We start from the raw sequence: 25,353 nt of genomic DNA on the forward strand, positions 1-25,353 counted from the left end.
GTATTACATTATAGAAATCTTCAATTATACTTAGATCTCGGGTTAAAGTTAACTAAAGTACACCGAGTATTGAAATTTTATCAATCTCCATGGTTGAAAAAATATATAGACTTTAATACTCAAAAAAGAACTAATGCAAAAAATTCTTTTGAAAAAGACTTCTTCAAATTAATGAATAATTCGGTATTCGGTAAGACAATGGAAAACTTACGAAAAAGAGTAGATGTTAGACTAGTAACTAATAAAAATAAATTATTAAAATTGGCTTCAAAACCTACTTATGTAAGTTCAAAGATCTTTAATGAAAATTTAGTAGCTGTGCATAAGATCAAAGAAACACTAACCCTTAACAGGCCGGCATATTTGGGTATGTGCATCTTAGATCTAAGTAAAACGTTGATGTATGATTTTCATTACAACTATATCAAGAAAAATATGGTGATAAAGCTAAACTTCTTTTCACAGACACAGATAGTTTAACATATGAAATCGAAACTGAAGATGTCTATAAAGATTTTTGGGTTGATAAAGATAAATTTGATTTTAGTGATTACAAAGAAGATTCTCAATATTATGATAAGACTAATAAAAAGTTATAGGTAAATTTAAAGATGAAGCAGCTGGAATCTCAATTACTGAATTTGTAGGCCTCCGGAGTAAAATGTACAGTTATATTAAAGATAATAATAAAGGAGATAAAAAAGCTAAAGGAATTAAGAAAAACATTATTAAGAGCGAAATAAAACATGAAGACTATAAAAAAACACTATTTGAAAAGAAACAAATGCATCTTACAATGAAAACTATTAGAAGTATAAACCATCAACTTGGTAGTTATGAAATTAATAAAGTATCACTCAGCTGTTTTGATGATAAACGTTACATATTAGATAATGGATGTACAAGTTATGCTTATGGCCATTATCTTATCAATTCAAATAACTAAATATTAACAAACAGTTATAATGTGTAGTAAGTATGTAGCGTGGGCCTCTGTTAGAGTAAAATCATACATACCTGCTCCTCATGTTTGACTACATATCACATAACTGTTGTAACCAGTAATTAATACAAAACAGTTTACCGCATATATACCTTTTGTAATAACTGTTTGCTGCAGGCAGTTTGTAAAATAAAAATTATATAAAACATTGTATTATTATACATGCGCTGATGAAATGTACTAGCTCCATTAAGCAACCATTGTTAAACATGTACATGTGACACGCGCTTGACAGACAAATTAAAAAAACATATAGTTTCCATAGTTTTGTTTTATGTGAAGGCTTTATTTAACACTTGATTTCTAAAGATAGTTTTTAAAGAATATATGTTATGTCTGTTGTCCTTCGGACACCACGGGGGTGAGCCGAAAATTTAGCTAAAGCTAGAATTTTTTACCCACCAGGCTCGCAGGGATACTCGACGATCCCATCCTTCTCGAGCATGGAGTAAATATTACTTCGTAATATTCACATCATGCTCTGCGATGCCGGATCGTCTCCGAAACGATGCTTTATTAACATTTATTTGTAAAGACTGCTTGTAAAATTTAAACGCACCTATATATTTCAAAAAACATATAGATTCCATATTTTTTAAAGAGCATATTTTATGTCTGTCGTCCTTCGGACACCACGGGGGCGAGCCGAAAATTCTAGCGCTAGAATTTTTTACCCACCAGGCTCGCAAGAATTGTCGGAAACTCCATCCCCCTGCTCGAGCACTTTGTCATCTGCGCTGCCGAGTTTCCTCCGAACCGATGCATTTTTAACATTTATTTGTAAAGATAGTTTTTAAAGATAGTTTTTAAAGAGCATATGTTATGTCTGTCGTCCTTCGGACACCACGGGGGCGAGCCGAAAATTCTAGCTAAAGCTAGAATTTTTTACCCACCAGGCTCGCAAGAATTCTCGGAAACTCCATCCCCCTGCTCGAGCACTTTGTGGTCTGCGCTGCCGAGTTTCCTCCGAACTGATGCTTTATTAACATTTATTTGTAAAGACTGTTTGTAAAATTAAAACACACCTATATATTTCAAAAAACATATAGATTCCATATTTTTAAACGATAGATTGTAAACTCGAGATTTTTACCCCCCTTTGAAAACATAGGCTTTTTGCACAGCTTTGTTTGCATGGCCTTTTGCGTTGGTTCCCCTTTGAAAACACGGCCTTTTACCACTACTTTGAAACAATGACTTTTTTTGCGCAGCTTTTTTTACATGACCTTTTGTGTTGGTTCCCCTTTGAACCATGGTCTTTTTTTGCGCTGATACCCCCATGTCTTATACTACTAATATACACTATACTTTATCAACAAAACAATTTTTTACTGCATAAATGTACCATATATTGGGTTTCTGTTGTAGTTGCTGTAATTGTAATGCAATCTATAGAGGAACAGGCGCTCACGACATACAAACATCCACTACCTTTTTGGTTTCGCTACCTAGATGACACAATCAATGTATAAAAAGCTTTATGTTATATATTTTAATCTCTTTTCATCGCTAGAACATGTCACTGCTATAGATTTCTTAAGAGATTTTACTCTAAAACAATAAAAAAAGAATATTTTCTCGAATTCTACCTTGAAAATTTTTGGTTAAGATTTCATTAAGACTTGGATCATTTGATAACCTCCATAATTGATCATCCTCAACATCGTCAAACACATTTTCTGGGAGATTGTACCTTTTACGTTTCTCTTTATTTGTAGATTGATTTAGGTTTTGTCTACATGGCCTAATATAAACTTGTTTTTTTGTTATTAAAGATTCTGCTGATTACAAAAGCAGTTAAGTAATGACCTTGAGCTACTGTAGGTTTGAGAAGTGCTGTATAGACAGAATGCACAATCTCAATTTCCACGTCATTAGGCAGGGCTCCTTGAAAAGTTTGGAGTATTTCAAGTTCTACGTCAAGGTCAGTCCAATCTTTGTGAAATTCAAACGCACTGATGATGTGTCCATTTTCCTGCAGAAAAAATTTTCCTCCTCCTTGATGAGGTACATTCTTGTCATCTGGAACTGATAGTAACATAAGATCACGCAAAATGGCACAGTAATAACTTTTTTCGATTTATAACAATTTCTTCGACGATTTGATCTCATAGTTGACCGTTGGTAACCGAAATATCTTCTGGTATTGTAGGAACGAGTGGCAATATGGGAAGAGGAAGTAACTGACGCATGATTTGTGCAGTGCAACTGCGTTGATTTACTTCCATGCCCAATGATAATGAATGTTGTCCAAACGTCTTTCTTACTTCATTCTCAACCGAGTCATGAACTTCAACACTAGCATAGTTATTGGAAAATGCCCCGGAACTTGCCAAGGCCTCCGAGTATTCCTCGATACGGTTAAATATTTTCGAAATATATCTTTTGTACCTGATGAAGATTCTGTCGTCATATTGTTTTTAATGCGCCCATAAACGCGGAAAAAATTGGTGCAAAAAAAATTTTGACTGCCATAAAAATTCTTGACTGTGAAAAAATTCTCGACTCCAAAATAATTCTTGACTCCAAAAAATTCTTGACTGTAAAAATATTCTCGACTCCAAAAAAAATTTTTGAACTATAACATCTGAACTATAAAACATGCATTCTTAACAGTAAAAAGTAATCTCAATAGAAAAAACCCATCTCAACCAAACAAAGAATATCTCAAACAGAAAAAATTCTCGATCCTCTATGGCTTTCCATAATCTCTCACGTCAATTTAGCACGACGTTCGTATTGTTTCGTTATTTATTGAAAAGATAGGACCACACGTTATGCGGGCATTGTGCGAGATTCGCTCAAAAATCCCTTAGCCTAACTAAATTGTATGAACAAACGATAACTCTCCCCATTTCATCGTAACAGACCGTGCGCTGCAAACATTTTAATACATATGTGTTGTATATTTGCCAAAGGTAGGCTACTAATATTGCACTTACGAACACATACCTTTATGTAAACTAATAATATGTAAAAAACAAACATGAATTCCAAAAACAATTATAGTACTAAAAAATAAAATAATTCTTCCACGTTAATCCATACTTAGCTTTTAAAAATGACGATAAAAATCCCGAAAAACATGCATTAACTTGTTTGTAAAACTTTTCTGTCTGTTTGTTAGATGCCTTAAAGCGGTGCATACGCCATTATTTTTAAAAAGACTATTAACTGCATTTCGCTAAAATATAAGTTTTTAATTTTTTAAATATAATTCGAAGTTTTGGGTTTACAAAACAGTGTTCCGTAGTCGTTGTCCATAGTCGACTCTTTTAAATTGCCTAATACTGCATTCCATTAAAAACACGCGTACCTTGTTTTTCAATACAGCTCTTTTTCCGACCTAAGTGCTGTGTGTTTTTTTAGCACGATAGCACGTGTGCTATTTTTCAACAATTTAAACAACGTGCATAGTTCGCGCTCTTTTACACGTGCAATTTGTTTACAAGGCATTTTAGTGCTTTTTTAACACACGTGCAAGTCAGCACACGTGCTTTTTTACGGTTTAACAGACATATTTTGCATTCAAAAACCACTAGTGGAAATGAATCTAAAGACGAAAACTATGAAAACCCGAAAACGAAGAACAGAAGCCGTGATTGCAGACCTATTGCGACAGTCAAATAGTAAAAATTCATTGAAAAAATTGATCAATATGATCAACGTCGGGAGTGTGATGAACAGTTGTTTTTTTTTTTGTTTTTGTTGTTGCGGATTGCGTGCATTTCACGTGATTGACACTTTGGGATTATTACAGAAGGGAGGAGTTGTTTTTGACATTATAGATTCGAGATGTTGTTATTGAATTGTGAAGTAGTTTTCTTTGAGACGACTTCGTTGTACAATGAAGACTCAAAATAATCCTTTAAATTATCGTCAATTTCAAAATTATGTGCTCGAGAATAAAAATAACGATTTTGTCGTGCAACGTGCATGACATGGCGCACAACGTTGGGCGGCTTTAACGAAATAAAGTCGCCCATATTTCGTTTCTTACGAAAATGTCGACTGAAGAGAAGGAAAAACTGGAAAGGCTTTGTGCTAGAGGAATAATTCATTCTTTACATGTTTGTAAATGATGATCTTCCAGGTTAATAAAGTCCCGAGAAGGACTGTTTTTGTTTTTGTTGACGGACGTTTCGACAACCTTAGCGGTAGTCATCTTCAGAGTCAATTGAGGAGTAAACGTTAGCCGTATTTGTTATCTGGTTTTTACGTCATTGTATTGTGTGTACAGGAAATGTGTATTGTCACTGTGGATTAGTGTGAAGTGAAATATTATATTTTTAGTTGTGATATGTGATTTAGGTGTGAGGTTTTTAGTTGTAATGTGTGGGTGTGAATTGTGTATTGTCATTGTGAATTAGTGTGAAGTGTAATGTTTTTAGTTGATCGTTTGTTTGTATTGTGAATAAGTCGAATCACTGTTCACCAGTAATCCACTTAATCTGGCACTTACTTGTACAAAAATCCTCATTACAAACACCACGGACGTACTGCCATTACCAACAGAAGACGTTATGGAGCTACTGGAGCTCTGCCTCATCTCTTCTTACTTCCAATACAAAGGAACACGCTACAAACAATTACATGGGACAGCAATGAACTCGCCCGTTTCTGTTGTAGTTGCTGAAATTGTAATGCAATCTATAGAGGAACGGGTGATCATGACTTATAAACATGCACTACTTTTTTGGTTTCACTACGTAGATGACGCAATCACAGCAATACATGCAGACGAGATTGATAACCTCCATACTCACAACATTTTCAAATTTTTTAATGTTCACCCCACTTTTGGGTTAAGAACAATGGTCCTGCTAACTTAAGAGTAATGATTTGATCTTAATGAGATCAAATTGATCACATAGGGGATCAATCATACGATTGTATCGCACACAACGTGAAAAGATTATTTATCTTTCATTTGTGGCAAAATAAACAAATGATACATAAAACACACTTTCATAGCAAATACAATATCTTGATATAATTCATGTTTTATTTAATGTTCAATTATACCGCAGTGTATTAGCGTTAAGCGCTCTAAATACACGAATGGGCTTGCGATAGCTTCTGTTACAAATCTGATTGCAATAAGTCACATACATATTTAGACTCTTATATGAACTACAATTATTACAAACTGCTATAAAAGAATAACAACAATTTATTTATTTAGAAATTGGAGGCGAGTTGAAATCTCCCGAAATAATTTCAGGTAAAAGCATGGAAGTTAAATAATTATGGTTCTTATGACTGCTTTAAATCATGGTGCTTGGGCAACAACTTATATAGTCGTTGTCACATCTCATTAAAACAGTTAAGTACTAAAAAAGTAGCTAATTATGGAAAACAGAAACTAAAAGAAAAAATTCTGCCTCAAATTATTAGCTGTGAATAGAAAGAGTGCTCAATACATTAGTAGAGTGAAATTTAATTATTTACTCAAAGTATAACAAGTTTTTTATTGAGAGAACTTTATGTTTCATGCCAAATGCAATCACGAAGCAACTGAAATGCAAAAAAACGGTTAATTTCAATTATATACTACATCACGTTGTTCATTTGCTGACGCGCGTAGTTTTTTGAATCGCCCAGTGTGGAATTTACGTGAATGGACTTATTGAGAAAAAATTTGGCTTCGCTTATTAAGAAGCGTTTCATTTCGTTTTATAAAATTTTTTAGTTCTCCTTCAATGCATAAGTTGCCGTATTTTTCTCCTGCTTTAATGGAATTTGATCTTGATAAAACGCACCACTTTATTTAATAATTGACGTTATCTTTTTTAAGCTTTAAATACTTTTTAAAATTCAGTAATTGTCTTGTATCTGATGTCGTTAGAATGCAGTAGCCGTCATATAATTATAGCGACTTTAAGATCAAGTACGGCAAATCCACACTACGTCAGTGTCAAACAAAAAGGCGCGTGACAGCCGTTGAGGAGAAAGTTAAATAATTAAGATCACGACGTTTTACATGGTCAATCAAGTCAATTACATTGTGCCAATGGTTTCGTTTAAACAAATAAGGATGAAAAGCATATATTTACATAGCTTTTTGCTAACGCAAGTGGTTGTCTGTGATAAAGAAATGATCATCATGACACACTTCGAAACAAATTCAGCGAAGTCTGTGTTGTGGAGACGTACTCTCACGGGGGGGGGGATCCATTATTATACATAAAACTTGAATTAAAGTACTAGTATTGCTCCAGTTATGTAAAATCTGCTCAGATACATTACAGAGTAAAACATAAAGAAAGCAATTGAATGTTTTTTCTACACGTCTTAAATGCATTAAAAAATCAATTGCCTATAATAAAGGCATAAATTTGCTTAAATGTATACAATTTGCATTTGCGCTCTTGCATACATTACGTGTTACGCGAATTAGCTCAGAGGCGTGTATCATTTAAGTTAAAGTTGCAATAAATAAAAATGATGAAATATGTTTTCACCAGAATTTAGAATTATATTCATTAAGATTCTAATGAAAACCATTTTTTGGTCTAAGCACTAAAATGTCAACAGACATGTACGCATGATGTTTGATATATTATTCATTCAACCGATGAATAACACACACGATATTATTCGGGGTTGGGATGAAACACGCATACGGATGTCACGGGTACGTATACGGACGAAGGGATGATACACGGATGAACGGATAAAACACGGATAAGGGAATAAACCACGCATGTGGAGATAAAACATGGATCGAAGGGATAAAACAAGGAAACTTCTTAAAATTTAATTTTTTTTTCAAGTTGCGCTGTTTAGCAAAGAAACATGAACACATTTTTCCCTGACATTGTGTGCTTTTGTTAAAAATAGTCCATACGCCAAATTGCAGGAAAGTAAAACCTAAATATTTTGAAAAAATCTCATAAAAACGTGTCTCTATAGTGTCGCAAGTTGAAGGTTGAATGTGGCAGGTAAAGTTAAATAGATTCACACTTTTAAAAGTAGATGTTTGTAAAAAAGTCTATGCTGAATTCTCAGGGATTCATTTCTTTCTGTGTGCTATTTTGTATTATTGCCCTAAAACTTGGTGTACGATTTTTTACAATATTCTCCTCAACTATCTATATCACATGCTGTCGTTTTTTTTCTCCAAAACTTACCTCCCATAGAGAGGTCACGTGAGTGACATTAACATGCAACATCTTCTGTTTTATCAATAACATACTATAAATGTGTGTTAGGTGTTTATTTTTGTGACATGTTGCAGTTAATATATCGTCCTGAAGTATGAAAGGATCGGTAGTATTGGGATGTTTGAGGTCTTGGTCCTGTTGCCTTGCTGAAATTGGCTTTTAACAGCAATTGCAGGTCATCATTGTTGGTCATGACTTTGAATGGTTCTTTTGTTGGTAGAAGGTGACGCCTGTTCCTAAGGACTATGTTTCTTTTTCCTTTATTACTTGGTATGATACTCTAGGTTCCTTGCTCTTCTTTACTACTTGTCTGGCTTGTGTCCAGCTGATGTCATGACCAGTTTGAATTCGGACAGTGGAGCCACGCAATATTTTTGATTGGTATCGAGAATGAACATCGTACGCGGCCTTGACGGTCGAGTTGAAGGGAGCGGCAGTTGTTATTTGGTCCTTTGCTGTGGGAAGGGTTGTGCGTGGGTTCTTGTGGTACAATTTGTAGGAGGTGGAAATGGATTGTTCTTAGCCTTCTGGGCTTACGTCATCTCTGGACGAGGCCATTTGATTGTGGGAAGTGAGGACTTGAGTAGTCATGTTGAAACTCCCACTCACGAGCAAATTGTTTGAAGGATGAGGCGGCGTTTTGAGGGCCGTTATTGCTTAACACGATTTGTGGTATTCCATGTGGGCTGAATATTTTTGTCATAGCTTGAACAACTGAAGGAGAGTCCACTGGCCTTGTTATGTAAGCTATCTTGATGAATTTGGAGTGATAGTCAGTTATTATGAGAAAGTCTCGGTTGTAAAGTGTGAAAAGATTTGTGCCGACTTTAACTCAGGGTTGGTCAGGAACTTCGTGTGGCATTTATGACTCCTTTCATGTCGATTACGGCACATTTAGATACGAGCAAAGTTAATTCGTGGTTCATCTCTAGCCAATACACTGCTTTGCGTGCCGGTTTTTGCATTTTTCCATCCATTCATGTCCTTCATATATAATCTCTCTCTGATTTCACGACACATCGAGGTAGGTACGATGATTTGCTGCTTTTTGAGGAGCAGGTCATGTTTGTAGTAAAGTCAATTTGGTATTTGGAGAGCCAACCATTGATTGAGTACTGCTTTAAGTTTTGTAGAGCTGGATCTATTTGCTTCTCTTGTTGCACCTTTAAAAGTCTGTCTTCGCTAACGGGAAGGTTATTGATGACTGAGAGGATATGATGAGCTATTTCTTCTAAAATTATGTCTGGGTTACTGTTGACAGAACCTCAACTGAGGGTATCAGCAACTTTTATTGTTTTACCGTATGCATATTCATGCGTGAAATCGTACTTTTGCAAGCGACAAAAAATCGTTGCAAACGTGGAGGACATTGCACAATGCTTTTGGAGAAAAGTGTTTTGATGGTTGGTGATCAATTTGAACAACAAATGGACGACCATAAAGATTTTTTTAGAATCTTTTGCATCCAAAAATGACGGACAGGGTTTTTTGCTATACTTGCGCGTAATTTTGTTCAGACGTATTCGACGCTCTGGAGACAAATATAACGGGATGCCAGGTACTATTAACACACTGCTCTAGAATTACACCATAACCTATTGAACTGGAGTCTGTTTATATGCGAGTTGGGAGGTTTGATTCATAAAATTGCAGGACAGGCAGAGAAGATATTTGGCACTTGAGTTTCTCGAAGGAATCCAGTTGTAGTTTTGCATGATGAATTCAGTATTCTTCGTTAAGAGGACTCTGAGTGGTGCTGCTTGATCTAACAATTTAGGGATGAATTTTCCCAGGTAATTGGCCATGCCAAGGAATCGGTGGAGTTCAACTTCTGTGGTTGGAATCTGCATTCGAGTGATCGCCTTAACCTTTTTTGGGTCTGTTTTAACTCCGTCTGCGGACATGACATGACGAAGAAAAGTTAATTCAGTGGCACCAAAGATGTACTTTGATTTGTTTAATTTCAGACAACTTTCTTTGGTTTTAACAAGGAATTTCTGTAAGCGCTGATCATGGATTTCGTTATTTCCCCCCCTAAAAGATTATATCATCTAGAGAGTTGACACAACCTACGCAGCCAGCAATGATCTTGGAGATTTCAAGTTGGAAGATCTCAATAGCTGAGTGAATCCCATACGGCATATTTAGTTGGCAAAATCTACCCAGTCGGTAAATTTTTCTATATTTTCAATTGTACCCATTCATTCCATGTGGTTAAATTCCTTCTTCAATCGAGCATTTAGGGCACAAGGCACTTTGCGAGGAGGTACTACCACGGTTAAGGCACTTACCTTTAACGCCATCCGTATATTGACGGTAGGCTGCCAATCTCACCAAAACATTATTGGTACTCAGCAGGAATGGTGTTGGAAATTAATTATGGCATCGGATTCTGTTACCTTGTAGACAAGTTTGATCAAACTTAGACGTTCTGATGTAGCTAGTCCTATGATGGGTGAGGTATCGGAAACACTATGATGAATAAAAAGTGGTGCTGCTGTCTTTTATGATTCACATGAATGATGCATTTGCCATTGACAAGTATTGGAGAACCATTGTAGGCAGACAGTTTAGAGGAATTTGTTGTCGTTGGACGAAATTCTAAATTTTTGTACATATTCTTGGGTAAGACATTTACCTGGGCTCTTTTGTCGATCTTAAACGTGATATCCCTAGACCCAGCATGCAATGTGACTGAACAGTGTCGTGTGGCTGCATCACTATTCACTGTATTGACCTGTAGATCTCTATATGTTTGTAAATGTAGATCGTCCAGGCAGGTATAGTCCTGAGAAGGACTGTTTTTGTTGTTGTTGACTGACGTTTCGACAACCTTAGCGGTAGTTATCATTTGACTCTGAAGATGACCACCGCTAAGGTCGTCGAAACGTCAGCCAACAACAACAAAAACAGTCCTTCTCGGGATTATACAAACCTTTACGATCTACATTTACAAACATGTAATGATACTCCCGGGCTCCAACCATTTACTTTATGTAGATCTCTCTGGTAGTAATGGAAGATATCAGACTGGGTGACAATGAGACTGTCTAGTAGAAATTCCCTTTCATCAGAGGAATCAAGTGATTGACTGCTTTGATCATAATTTATCTTATCAAGTTTCTGTCTGCAGCAACTGGCAAAATGATTTTAGTGACATTTGCTACACTTTCGGACATATGCTGGAAAGTTCCACGTAGGTAACTACCTGCCCAATATTTGCAGTTTCTGATCAGTTTAACACTGTTTTCTCATGACCTTCAGAATTGAGCATGGAGTTGTTGTTTCTTGAATTTTTTTGACAATTGCAACACGTTGCTCAATATGATTACCCAGTTGTTTAGCATGTATTTTAGTTTGTTGTGCTGGATGACCAAGCTCTAGAGCCTTTTTCAGGTCATATTTGGGCTTGTGAAGCATACATTCTCGAAGGCAATTTTCAGTGATAGCACAGATGTTCATATCTTTGATAAGGAAAGCCTCGAGTGCATCAAATTTGCAGTCAGCACTAAGTTTTTTAATTTCATTAACAAAATCATTGAATGACTGTCCTCCTGCTTGACGGTAGGTGAAGAAATTAAGCTTATCACCTGCGTTATCGAGCTTGAATGTTTCATAAATTTCACTCGCTCTCTCACCGATAAAAAATTACAAGATTGATTTTTTTACCTTGTCGGATTTCAAGTCTGCTTCTGTTGCACACAAGTAGAAATCCAACGAATTTTGTTACATTTTCCACGCCTCCGCAATATTCCCTTCAAAATTGAAGGGAGATGAAGCATTCAAATTCAGTGATTGTTCAATAGTTTGACTGATGATAAACTTCTACAAGCTTTTAAAGTATGATCCCACTTCTGACACCATGTGGTATTTTGTATGAGTATTATTGCTCCAGACTTTGGTGTACGGTTTTTACAATATTCTACTTAACTATCTATATTGCATGCTGTCGTTTTCTCTCCTAAAACTCATCTCATAGAGGGAGGTCACGTGAGTGACATTAACATGAAACATTCTGTATATGTACACTTGAATGTACTCTATGAATTCACTGTTAGTACTAAAATATATTTCTATAGAGCCTGTATTAAGTGGCATCGTAATAAGCGGTCACCCTGTGTTAAGCGGTCATGTGGCAAATCCCGAAAAATTTCATGGTATAAATAGTAAAAAAGTGACTTTTGTTAAACGGTCAACTCTACTAAGCGGACACCGCCACCTTTTCCAATGTTCCAAACTTAATTTTTTATTGTTTTGAACCTGTATTAAATGGTCAGGTAATATAAATGCACCAGATAATAAAATATATTCTTAAATAGTTATTCTGAAATATGTCAAATATGTTGCATGTCTTTATATTGTATCTATCTTCCGTAATCACTTGAGCGTTTCGACACTATTTTCTGTTTGTGTAGACTTATTGCACAAGAAAATTAATTTTCCTTACGTCCCTTCAGCCATTAACAACAACACGTATCTTCAAGAAAGGGATAAACGCATGGAATTTACAAGTTATAACAACCTTATTTGTTGCCACGCTTGCAAATGATTAATTTTCAGCAGTTTGAGCCGTGTCGTTTTTATGTATACTATTTTCTATTTTTTAGTTTGAACTGTTGTAATGGGCTATTTGGCATGTGTGTTGAGGAACAATACCGATTGGTTCAATTTAAGATGTATTAAATATTACTTGTAGCCTGTATGGTGATTTACCTAAACTCACTAAATACCTACATTGAGCGGTCAAGCTGAATTAAGCATACGACATATCACACGACAAATTTTCAAAGGCGACAGCTTAAACAGGTTCTACTGTATAGTTTTATTCTCTTATACTTTAATCCTTTAGCTTTAAACTCATGGACCCCATATTTCTGTACTTACTAACACTTTTATAGTTATCAGGCAAACTCAATTTCTATTCAATTAATATTCAGATACAACCGGAGATGTTGTTAACTTGACACTCACAAGATATGATTAGATTGAAGATGGCGAGCACTGTCTATTCTAAAAATTTTCCAAAGAATTTATAAATAAAATACTTACATACCCAATAGTAAACAATTGCAAGTTATACCGTATGAAGTACACAACTCGTGCAAATGTTTTACTTGCAAAGTGAATGTTGACAGACACACAGAACTCGAACACAAATGTGTGGAGTTTAAGTGTCATATTTGCAAGCAACTTTTAGATGACACACTTATGACGTATTCAACCTGAACACATTCCCTATGTCTATCATTGGTTTCAAACACAGTAAATTCCCAGCAGTCATACTTTTCCTACAAATGAAGTACTGCAGACGATATATTATTTACAACCGCTCCACAAGTTTTAAGAGAAAAATACATGGAATGTAGGTCTGAAATGAATGCGCGAAATTTTTACAATATGGCAGTCGTTTTAAACAAGTACGAAAATACAGCGTTTGAAGGGAAAATAAATGTTAGCACAGATTATCCGCTTCACTATAAACAACAACAAATTGCTGCAAATAATGGATTTCTTGTGTGTATAGAAATTCATAGACCCCTTTTACGTTTTTGTGCTCAGATGTTGGACGCAGTAAGTTTTCATGATGTGAATTACATTCACCTTTATAATTTAACCTTGACTGACGGGTGGCTGAGATTAAAAAATCGTGTCGTTGTAAAGAAGAAGCAATTCGTAAGCTATGCTAAGCTGGATTACAAGAGAATAAAAGGACGAGATTGAAAGGCATTAGATAGTAAAGTCTACAAACTCAGTATTAGGAAAAGGGAAGTACACACAATTGAGTCCCTGGTGACACCGTATATGCATGCAATGGCTTACCACATTCCATTATTCATTGAGCAGCATGGTAGTATTAAACGATTTACAGGAGAAGGTGTTGAAAGGAATAACGATGATGGAAAAAGAACGCTTTTTCACCAGTCAAACAAATGGGACACATCAAAGAATATATTTTACCAGGAAAGCAGACAGTGGGATTGGACAGCGCAGCAGAATCTTAAGGCAAAATGGTTCAATTTGGACACAGTCTCTGTTCGATAAAGAACTCTAATGGAAAAGCTGTAGCATGCTGTCGAGGAGTTGAGAACATGTATCAACTTGATTGTAAAGTTGACAAACCGGAAAACCAAGCATCAGTTGCACATGAAAGTGGCATTAAACTTGTTCTAAGGCACCAAAGAATGGCACATGTAAATGTCTGTCAAATGAAAACTATGGCTTCAAAGCAACTTATAACAGGCATGGACATACCTAGATCTTGCAATTCAAGCTTTTGTGAGGCATGTGCAGAAGGAAAGGCACACCGCACTGCAGCGTGCATAAGAAATCGAGTCATTACGACTGCAACTGCGTTAACTCCGTTTGAAAATGGTATGCAAAGAAGCTAAATGTGTTCCATTTTCGTGTCTTCTGCGGTACTGCTTATGCTCATGTTCCTGATGTGGTGCGCCAGAAAATTGACCAAAAAGCAGTCAGGATGAGATTTGTTGTTTAATGTATTACACAGAAAGGATACAGGCTGTATGATGAGAATCAACAAAAATTTTTTATTCGTAGGGACTTTACATTTAATGAAACAGACTTTGGATTAGCAAAAGCTCAAATAAAGTGTGGTGAAGATATTACCGAGTGTGCTGTCGAAGAAACAGGAATAAAGATAGAAGATGGTGCAACCAAAAATGAACAACAAGATCCGTCAAATGAGCCTCGACGGTCAGGAAGAGAGAGAAATTCACCAATATAGTGCCACGAAGAGTAAGCTGGGATAACTACATCGAAGTATGCAGCACTTTGCGTAGCTGAGATTGCAGTGCCAGAAACCCTAAAAGATGGACTTGATAAAGAATATGGACATAGCAAATCAGTCGATGCCTCTCACTATCAGTAAATGGAAGAAAGTTTTATATACGCGGCAATTGCTACACGTCCAGATATAGTTCAAGCAGTAGCAACATTGGCTAAATTCAACACAGCATCGAATGAAGCACATCTTACAGCAGTAAAACGTATCTTTCGTTACTTGAAAGGAACTTGTAAACAAAGCCTGCAGTACCAAAAAACCAGTATCGATTTAGATGGATACTCTGATGCAGACGATAAACGGTCAACTTCCGGGAATCTGTTGATAGTCTTAGGTGGTGCAATCAGCTGAGCAAGCAAGAAACAACCAGCAGTGGCTCTTTCAACGTCGAATTTGGACTACATTGCGCTATGTTATGCAACCCAACAATTAGTATGGCTGTGACAACTGATGAAATTTCTACAAATGGATTGTACTGCGGCTACCATACATAAAGATAATCAATGTACAATCACTATCTCAAAGAATCCAGTTCTACACAAGGAGACAAAGCACATTCATATTAAACACCATTTCGTGCACGAGAAAGTTCAAGATGGAACACTCAAAAGAAAGTACTGTCCAACCAAGAAATGGTGGCAGATATTTTTACCAACCCATTACCAAGAGAACAATTTGAATATCTGCGATGCAAACTGGGACTTGTATCAACGTTATAACATATTGAGTTAGTAGAAGTGCTGTAAATTACAATCAACAGCCTTAAATACGTTGTTATGAAACATTAACTATGTTGAAGGTTATATCGTGGCTTGTGTATGTTCACACGACGTTCGTTGTTCTTTTCTTTTATCGTAATAAAACTTACTTTTATGTATAAAGTGTTTTCTTTGCTGAACAATCTTAGCAGACTCTATCATTGTGGAAAGTTTCCAAAAACTATGCGTGAGCGTCAGTCAGCATTATTGCATCGTCGTAAAACGCGTCCCAATGTTATTTCGTGGGATGACTCAAACTTGATGGTGTCGATATACCTCAATCGAACATATCAGATTTAATTAGCGATACTTTAAGTGGGAGAAAAAATTTCAATCATGAAGGCTCTAAAGAATTCTTTCGTATTTTATCAAAGATAAACATTCCTCGTGATTTAGTAAAAAACGTCGCCTTGTGGAGAGAGACTCAAACGGAGAGCTCATTGCGCGAAGAAGAAAATGAAGAAGATGAAAAAGTTTATCCTAGTTTATCAAAAACAAAATTGACAACACCTAAAACTTCCTCTAAAGCAAAGAAAACGCATTTACGTTGGTTAAACTATTGATATGTAGTGTAAAAGATTTGTTTGTTTAAATAAATATCGCAATTAATATTCCAATTTCTTGATTGTTGTCAATTAGAATATGCAACTACAAAACGCAAGCAATTAAGTTACACAATGAATTTTCATAGATTAGTAAGTATTTCAATCTTTCACAAATAAGTTTCTACTTGACTAATATCCTTGGACGATAACAGTAGTTTCTATATAAAAATTTTTGTTTACGAAATTTGATACCTTCTTATCGTTGTCAACAGTATTACTGTCAAACATGGCTACAATTCTACTCACACTATGACCTCGCACTCTTTGGCTAAAGTAAAATATAGAATATTGTCCACATACATCGCTCCAAATACTTTGTAGTTTGCGTGTATTAAAATCCCAATCATAACGTTTCAAGCTGTGTGTAAAGAATTTATGATATGGTTCCAGCGGTTGTCCATAGCTGCCTAAGAATTCCGCTTTTTGTTCAGATGGAAAGTAAAATGCAACCCAATGACTTCCAGGTTTTCCACTGATATTGGTGTTTGCTATAAGCCTATTTGGATAGCTTTTGATTACTTTAGGTAAACGATTGGCTGAAAAAACTCCAAGAAACTTTTTGCTTGTAACAGGATCCGATGCAAAGCAAACAATATTTGTGAGGTGTTCATTTAACCAATCTAGTCATAGACAACATTTCTTCATAGTCGATGTAGATTATACTTTCAAACTTCCCATAACAGACAAGACGAACTGCACCAGCTGGTGCTGTCAAGAATTGTATGTCAATGGCAAGATTTTCTTTTGGCACCGTATTACAATGACCAGCCGTACTACACATATTCAGCGTTAATTCATAACTGTACAAAGTAACAGCCTTTCGAAAATCAAGACGAGAACTTCAATTTCCGGCGTCCAAAAACATTTTTCAGTGTCAGCAAATAGCTATAGAAATGCTTCCATGTATCTAGGATTGTTACCAAAAGACAGCTTGAAAGGCTTAAAGGGTAGAGCTTTGCCATTTATTGAAATACCTAAGGATATAACGCTGAAATGCCGAAAATTGAATCGGCTCATTTTATAAGCACCATTAAATGCAGCACTTGCACTAAGACCAACGACAAGTGATCTCAGCACTAGACTGTTGAAAAGATTATATTTTTGCCGCGGTGGGTTTCCAGATAGAATAATGAAACCTTTGCAGTGCACACGCCTTACAGTGTAAATGGCAGGGCCTTTTCTCATGGCGACTTCGTTCAACATAGCTCTGCTAGGATTCACTTTGTCTTTGCAAACTTTTAGGTAAACATGCACAAGCTTCACTTTAATGGCTGAAATGCCCACGTATGCCATTAGGAAAAACCCGTCACTCGTACACTACCACTTTAAAATCAACATTGCAAAGTTCGAGTTTGTCACCGAAGAAAATATCACAAAATTTAGGACCCCCATTGTGACAATTGCACTTCCAGTGGTTAACTTTCTTCGTCTGCATTTGTCTGGTCGGCAACTTCCATTTTAAAGCGTCGTCAGTATAAAACAACGCTGCTGTCACCTCACTGTAAATTTTAAGGTGTTAATTTAACACTAAAAAGTCGTGTTAAATTAAAAGGTACAGAATAACACCATTTCGGGTGTTATTTTCTTACTGGTGTTAAATTAACACCGAGTTTGGTGCTAAAATAGCGCCCATTCTTGGTGTTATTATAGCACTTGTTAAAGTGCTAATTTAGCCCTTAGCGTCCGGTGTCAAAATGACACTTAAATTCGGTGTTATTTTGTAACCCCTTTTCTTATTGTTTTATGTAAGGCCAGTTAAACACGCGACACAAAAATGCTAAGCATTAAATATATTTAAAAAAATCAAATGATTTATATGCATGTATTCACACATATAAATATATACAAAACATAAAACATACTATAAACAAGTCAATATATGAAACAAGTAAAGTTAAATGTATATATATATAACTAAATATATAAAACATCTTAGAAATACTACTATATTATAATCTCTAAAGCCCCAAACTTTTCACAAACTTTTGAACTGAAACCCTTTTCTTTGCATTTGCGGGCTTACCCATCAAAACTACTTCCAAAAGGGCATAAATGTTACAGGCCTTTGGTGTATACTCCATATTAAGTACATAAAATGTACCTAGAAGTAGTACTATAGACAATGAAATTTCTATATTTTTTTTTGACAGATCTAAAAAAATTTGCCCTTCGGTAGCAATTACAAGGGGGTCCAGACTCCCTAATTCTCCCGATCCAATTAGTCGTGGGTAGGTGGTGTTTGCTATTTCATCATCAAAAGAGTCATCTTCCTAAACAACAGCATAAACATAAACACAATTAGAATTATTAGGTCATTGAAAGTGAGACACAATATTGTCATGTCATGACAGTAATATAATTGTATTTTTATTAAAGCATACATAAAATTTTATCCATGCAGTTTTTATATAGTTTCGATATCTATTACTTACGCAGCAGATCTTGAAAACTAAGCAATTTGCCGTGGATTTTTCATTCAACACAACCTGAATAATCAATGCTGTAACTGCACTCCTTATATCTGCAAAATATACAACCAACTGATTAATATTTACAGTATACGCATTTTGCCATTGTAGATTTAAGTGCTCATGCTTTAAGATGAAACTCTACAGTGGTGGATCGAGCATAGAGTTTTAGGGGGCTTGGTTTTGTGAGCAACTAAAATCCGAATGTTAGAAACAAATAAATTCGCTAAATATTTTATATATAATAATAGTAAATGTTCAGCGTTAATTAAAACTTAAAAGTCATGAAAAATGCCATTTTTTATCCCTCTATGCACCACGCTGTTGACGAGAGCTTAGAGAAGTGAGTACCCTGTGCACCCCTCCCATAAATCCACCGCTGGAACTCTGTAAATGGACAGACTTAATTGAATACACATACCAGCTTCCTTATTAGGTTTTTGCAACAGCATGGCCTCCATGTCTGACATCAATATTTTTATGTGTTTGTTGTCACTATTGCCTGCCCATTTTATTACATTTTGAACCATATTATTGTAATGGATAACCATGTTGCTGGCTGCATTTTGGTCTGCCAAAATTCGACCAAATTCTGCTTTTACCTATTCCAGTTGCAAAATACAAGTTACAAAAAGCAAGTTTACTGCAAAGATGTCAACTACAACTGGTAAAATTAGCTGCCCCATGATTTTGAGGATAGTTCTATGCAATAGTTCTGCTCAAAAAATATTTATTCTTACCTCTGAAACAAGCTGAAGAGCTGGATACTCAGTCAGTAGCTCATTCAACACTTTTGGTTCATTTATAAATTGTTGGCGCCGGTAGGGGTAGGTCAACTCCATGAGCTCTTTAATTAGTCTATATCTTTTGTTTGTTTTCGTCATCTCGGTTACCATGGCTTTTTTATGTTCTTCGCACGTTTCTGCAGTCTCACCATTATCCATATCATAAACATCATACAGCTTACGTCTTTTCATTTGTGCTTCTGGCTGCTTTTGTGTAGTTTGAGACACACAAACAGATCTTGTTGTTGAATTTGTCTTCTTTCTACGCATGTTTTTGAATCGATTAGTGATTGCTTTCAACCATGACCCCTGTAACGAAGAAAGTTCATGCTGTACATTATAAGAGATAGCGAGCAAAGCTATAGGATTTCTTCTAAAGATTATCATATGCATTAAATAATATGAATATGACTTACTGTACCAGCTCCAAGTGAATCGACAAGAAAAGTATATTTTTCTACAATCATGGACGCCACTCTTTGTTTTTCTTCTCTGGATGGAAACATTGTATGAGCTTTAATAGAAGAACAAATGTCCCTAGTAAACTCATCCCTAAGGTTTCCATTAAGTTTTCCTGCTTGCAGTGCTTCATTCACTCTTGGAGAAAACTGTAAAATACAAAAGATAAATTTTAACATCAGAATGTGACCTATTATGAGGTATATTATTTAACATACAGAAATAGGAAGTTTAAAATCTTTTATCCAGTTCTTGTTCGGTTTCCTTTCTTCCACAAGTACAAAGCTTGGTGAAGGTTGATCACTCTTTTCAGATGCTATGGTATGTCGAGGTGTACTGGATGTTGTAGGTGACGGTGTGCCTGTTGACAAATGAGCTTCTTCAATTGACGCTGAAGAATTGCTGACATTGTCATTTATGGCAAAGGAATGACTAGTGGATAAAGCGATCTTCTGGGTGGATGGTTCAATGGTGGATGGAACATTTCTTAATGGTAGAAACTTGTCCAAGTTGTTAATCGTTGCCAATGCATTTTTGATTCGTATAACTTGCCCTCCTTTTATGCCACATGCCTTCAACAGCTCATCAGATGTATTGTTTAAAATACCAGCTGAATCAAACTATTCAAGTACAAAAAATCAAAATTAAATTAAAAAGATATATATATGTTAATGACTGAGCGAGAGGTTCGTACAGGAGGATACTGGTCGAGTTGTTTTTTCGCTTCAAGCGAAAAAAGAACAGCCATTTGATGTTTGGATTGGGCTTTGACCAATCAGAACGCGCGTGAAATAAATGTAAAATGTTTTCCAGAGGTCCCAAACGGCCAGAGGCCAAAGGCCGTTTTATGTCGAGAGGAACTATTTTTCTATTCGGACCGAAATATAAACGGTAAATAACGTATTTATTTCTTGTCAAGCGGTTATGGCCGTTGTGCCATAATGTAATCTTGAATTTCATGCGTAAAACTTTCGTCCCTTTCATCCATGTTTACGTTTTCTGCTATATTTTCGCTAACATTTTCCACGATATTTCCAAGCTCGTCGGCATAGTAAAACTCGCTTTCCGAGTGAGAACTATCATTCAAAGCCATTGTTAAAAACGTTTTCCAAATAACTTTTTTAAATTACTAAAACAGCTTAATTTATTGGCTTTAACATTTGCCAGGATTCCGCGGACCGGAGTAAAAAAAATGAAGTAATTTATTCGAACATCAACTTAGCATGCTGCAATAATATTGATTTGGTATTTTTACTTCATAGTCTAATGTAGTTTGGAGCCACAGCAGTTGAACTTTCACTCATAATGCTTGACGTCTTAGATTACTTAGTCATTTTTTATCTTTACATTTTATTTCCCTCAATAATTTTCCCCACTAAATTCAAGTATTGTTTTTTCGGTATGGAGTCCATATTTACCAAGCAGTGTTAACAAAAGCAACAAAAAGTCGTCTAGTCACAACGTCAACACGCAAAAATTCATGCACTCGTGCTAAATTTAATTTTATACACATACCTCTTCATCTTCAAGAATAGAAATTACACTGTCCTTTACCCCTGCCTTCTTAAGATTATCAAGCAACGTGGAATCCATCCGACCTTAAACGTATAAAAATTTGTACAACACAAATACAAAAATTTCATGAAATATAAGCACGAGGAGAAGTATGTGTCACAAGAAATTTCATAAGAAAATACATTCAAAAAGCTTTGTATTTACCTTTTTAAAAGAAGGGAGAACGTCGAAAGCAAATAACTTAAATCCAATGGCTCTGTTAGCCTGGTAATATTGACTTTACGTTTAGTTCACAATAAAATATAATTTGACAACGCTGCACAAACAGGTGAAATCACGATGAAAAGCATGAAATGAAATATGAAACAGTTTGACAGTGACAGTTGGCTATAAGCATTTTACCGCGTTTTTGCATATAGTCGCTAATATCACATTTCACACCATATATGGTAACAGAGTTGAGCCGGCACTCTCTTCAGAAGTGAATTGTATTCTTGAAGTGAATTATGTCATGGAGCGTCTATATCGATGTAATATTTGCCTAGAATTCGTTTCAGATTCTCTTCAATTACTAATAACACATATTGGCCGTGTTCATCGTGATGAACCAAATTTTCATGTTGTTTGTGGCATCGATGGTTGTGCCAGGACGTTTAAGAAATTTTTATCATTGAGAAATCACCTTATTCGAAAACATAACATCGTGCGCAATACGAGGAACAGTGCAGAGTTGAATACTGATAGGGGAAACGACGATGCTAATCAAAATCATGATATTGATAATACAGACCGTGAACAGGGAGAAGAGTTTGACATTATGGCTGTCCAGGACAATTTATCTAGAGCGAATGCTTTATGTTTGTTAAATTTCAAAGAAAGAGGACGTGTACCTCAAACTGTTGTTGATTCCTTCGTTGAGAATGCTACGAAGGTTACTCAAACAAGCATTAACCTTTTAAAGTCTGGTATAACTAGCTGCCTTAAGAACGCTGGGATTGACTTAAACAACCTACCAGAGGTGAATGAGTTATTTGATGAAGACAACCCAATCTCAAATCCTTTTGCTGGTATTGACCAAGAGTATCTCCAATATGAATACTACAAGAAGGAGTTTAATCTTGTGGTAAGTTGTAAAATTGGTTTAGAAATTTATAAAAAAAAGTAATCAAAATTTTACAATCAATATTTCACTTTTTAGGAACCACAAAAGATTGTTCTTGGAAAATACCACACAAAGAAAAGAAGAGGAAATAGATTGAGAGATGTCGAAAAAAACAGATGATGCATACTATATTCCCTTGTTGGAAAGTCTGCAACAGCTTCTTAATGATGAGTCAATTCTTAACGAGGTTTGTGTTGATTACATGTGCATGTGATGTATGTATATAATTGTCCATTGAACACAATGCTGAATATAGAAAATTTTAATATTACCATTGCCTTAGCTTTGTTCTGCACATGACAGTATCCGATCCAATTTTGTGTAGGTGGAAAATCCTCATTTTTGCAACAGTGATTTTTTGTCTGATTATTGTGATGGTGAAGGCTTTAAAGAGCACCCACTATTCAGTAAAGATCCCTTGGCATTGCAACTTCTTATTTATTTTGATGAAGTAGAAGTTTGTAACCCATTAGGATCAAGAGCTAACAAACATAAATTAGGTTAGTACCATAATTTAATTTAATGTGCTTGTAATTCCCATACTGTAGGTTTAAAAATGTCTATTTCATTAAATTTTCCGGTTACCTTTTGCATTTCATATAGCCGCTTTTTATTATACATTGGGCAATATACGCCCGAACACCGGTCTCACCTCAATTCCATTCAACTACTTGGACTAGTGTCTAGTAAGCATCTCAAGATATATGGTGTGGAACCTGTGCTAAGAGCATTTCTTAGAGACCTTCAAAAATTAGAACAGGTATTGGACTAGTGTTGATGCATGTTTTTCATGTTTTGTTCTTTTAAGAACTCTAATAAATTAAGGAATAAATTAACTTTTAGGTTGGTGGCTATGAGTTTATAATAAATAATCAGCGAAGATGCTTTGCAGGAACAATTGCATTTATATCTGGAGATAATCTTGGTTCACAATATCTTGTTGGGTTTAAGCAAGGATCACAGTCTTACAGAAAATGCAGAGTCTGTATGGGAAATGCTACAGAAATAACTGAAATGGTATATATAATGTAGCTACAGTAATGCTTAATTGACACTTGCCACTGCATCTATTGCATGGTTTATGCTTTCTCCATAGTATGTAAACTTTGAAAAATAAAAAGTACTTAGTTCATATAAAAGTGCTTTACTTCAGACAATGTGTTGGTTTAATTAATTTAAATGGTTTCAGTGCTAGATACTGTTTGTGTTTAGGGTGACTTTATTTAACTTATTTGTTTAGTTTCATGAGGATGACTTTTTTTTGCGAACAGTGCAAGGTTACAATGAGCAGTGTCAAAAACTGGACCAAGGAGAGCATTTCAAAAAAACTTATGGCCTGAATCAGTTTTCTTTACTTAACAACTCAAAGTACTATCATGTCATTGGAGGACTCCCCCCAGATGCTATGCATGATATACTGGAAGGTGTGCTACAATACATTGTTAAAGAATTATTAAAAGAATTCATCTTTGAAAAGAGATACTTCAAACTAGACGACCTTAATAAAAGGATGCAGGCATTTGATTTTGGTTATCATAATGATACCAATAAACCTGCTCCAATTCAAGCCCAAAGACTTCTTTCATCAGACAATAGTTTAAAGCAGCACGGTACAGTAATGTCCTTTCCACTATTTTAAAATCCTTAAATTCTATATAGATCTATATACAGTATGTAACTATTTGATACCATAAGGTATTCTAAGGTCAGGGATCCCTAAAATGAAGTAATAAGCACACGTTCCCTCAGGAAGATAATTTGTGACGCTTTTCCGTCCTATTAGCAAATCAGATGTGGTGTCTTGGCCTACATTTGCCATTTCTTATTGGTGACCTTATAGAAGTAGATGATCAGCACTGGGGGTTACTCTGTACCTTACTTCAAATTGTTCGTATAAGTTTTACTCCAATTGTGAGCAGAGAGCAAGTTTCATATCTTCAAATACTCATTCAAAAGTTATTACAAAATTTTAAAGAATTGTTTCCAGAATGCAGTATCATTCCAAAGATGCACTACATGGTTCATATGCCAAGAGCAATACTTCAGTAAGTTTAGAATTCTGATTTACAATTACAAACCATGTGGCTTCAAAAACCTGCAGTTTTCAAAACTAATTTACAATTCTTTCTTGTATTCTGTATCAATTAACAGATTTGGGCCTCTTGTGCGAAGTTGGTGCATGCGCTACGAAGCAAAACACCATTACTTTAAGAGGTTGGCAATAGTGATTGGTAATTTTATAAACCTACCATACTCGTTGGCAAAGAGGCACCAAGAAGGAGTTTGTTATCGCCTACAGTCTGCTGAAGGTGGAAATAGCACGTTTATTTGCAAAGGCACTGAAATTGGGCCAGGTGCATTTCTTAATGATTTCTTTCATTCAGATACAATATATAGTTATAGCTCAATGGTGCATCCATTATCCTGAGTTGGTTTTATTTTTTATGTAAGCTACAGCTACAGTAATTAGAGAAACTTATGTTCGTCTTTTTGAAGGTAAAACATTATATGTTGGTGATGTTGAAGAGAGTGGGCTCATTCAAACAGAATCTCCTGAAGTGAACAGACAAACACCATTGTATAGGTAAGTCAGATTGATGTAATTAGTCGAGTGACTGAAATATCTTCAT

The 25,353-nt window shown here is 35.5% G+C and overlaps 3 protein-coding genes across 6 annotated transcripts in view; 2 read left to right on the forward strand and 1 right to left on the reverse strand.

The window, feature by feature from the left end:
- Positions 1-25,353, forward strand: part of LOC124456808 — a 119,960-nt gene that overhangs the window by 26,773 nt on the left and 67,834 nt on the right. For all 3 annotated transcript variants that reach the window (XM_047007148.1, XM_047007147.1, XM_047007150.1), the window contains exon 3: positions 6,189-6,227. In XM_047007148.1, the coding sequence (XP_046863104.1) occupies positions 6,189-6,227 (39 nt within the window). The remainder of the gene's footprint in view (positions 1-6,188; positions 6,228-25,353) is intronic.
- Positions 18,140-21,813, reverse strand: LOC124456809. Its single transcript, XM_047007151.1, has 8 exons — positions 21,766-21,813; positions 21,562-21,644; positions 20,265-20,666; positions 20,004-20,195; positions 19,543-19,896; positions 19,224-19,404; positions 18,767-18,855; positions 18,140-18,604 (listed from the first exon to the last, which is right to left on the reverse strand). Exons 2-8 carry the CDS (start codon positions 21,637-21,639, stop codon positions 18,293-18,295), a joined length of 1,608 nt encoding a protein of 535 aa, XP_046863107.1. The 5' UTR covers positions 21,640-21,644; positions 21,766-21,813; the 3' UTR covers positions 18,140-18,292.
- LOC124456810 lies at positions 23,364-25,202 on the forward strand. 2 transcript variants are annotated; one of them, XM_047007152.1, is made up of 5 exons: positions 23,364-23,483; positions 23,567-23,740; positions 23,964-24,333; positions 24,507-24,768; positions 24,875-25,202. In XM_047007152.1, exons 2-5 carry the CDS (start codon positions 23,711-23,713, stop codon positions 25,149-25,151), a joined length of 939 nt encoding a protein of 312 aa, XP_046863108.1. In that variant the 5' UTR covers positions 23,364-23,483; positions 23,567-23,710; the 3' UTR covers positions 25,152-25,202. The 2 variants fall into 2 exon arrangements, with proteins under 2 accessions (XP_046863108.1, XP_046863109.1); XM_047007153.1 differs by lacking the exon at positions 24,875-25,202 and having other exon boundaries at positions 24,507-24,772.

The sequence above is a fragment of the Xenia sp. Carnegie-2017 genome, unplaced genomic scaffold (genome assembly GCF_021976095.1).
Source record: "Xenia sp. Carnegie-2017 unplaced genomic scaffold, XeniaSp_v1 HiC_scaffold_6, whole genome shotgun sequence".
NCBI classification, from domain to species: Eukaryota; Metazoa; Cnidaria; class Anthozoa; order Malacalcyonacea; family Xeniidae; genus Xenia; species Xenia sp. Carnegie-2017.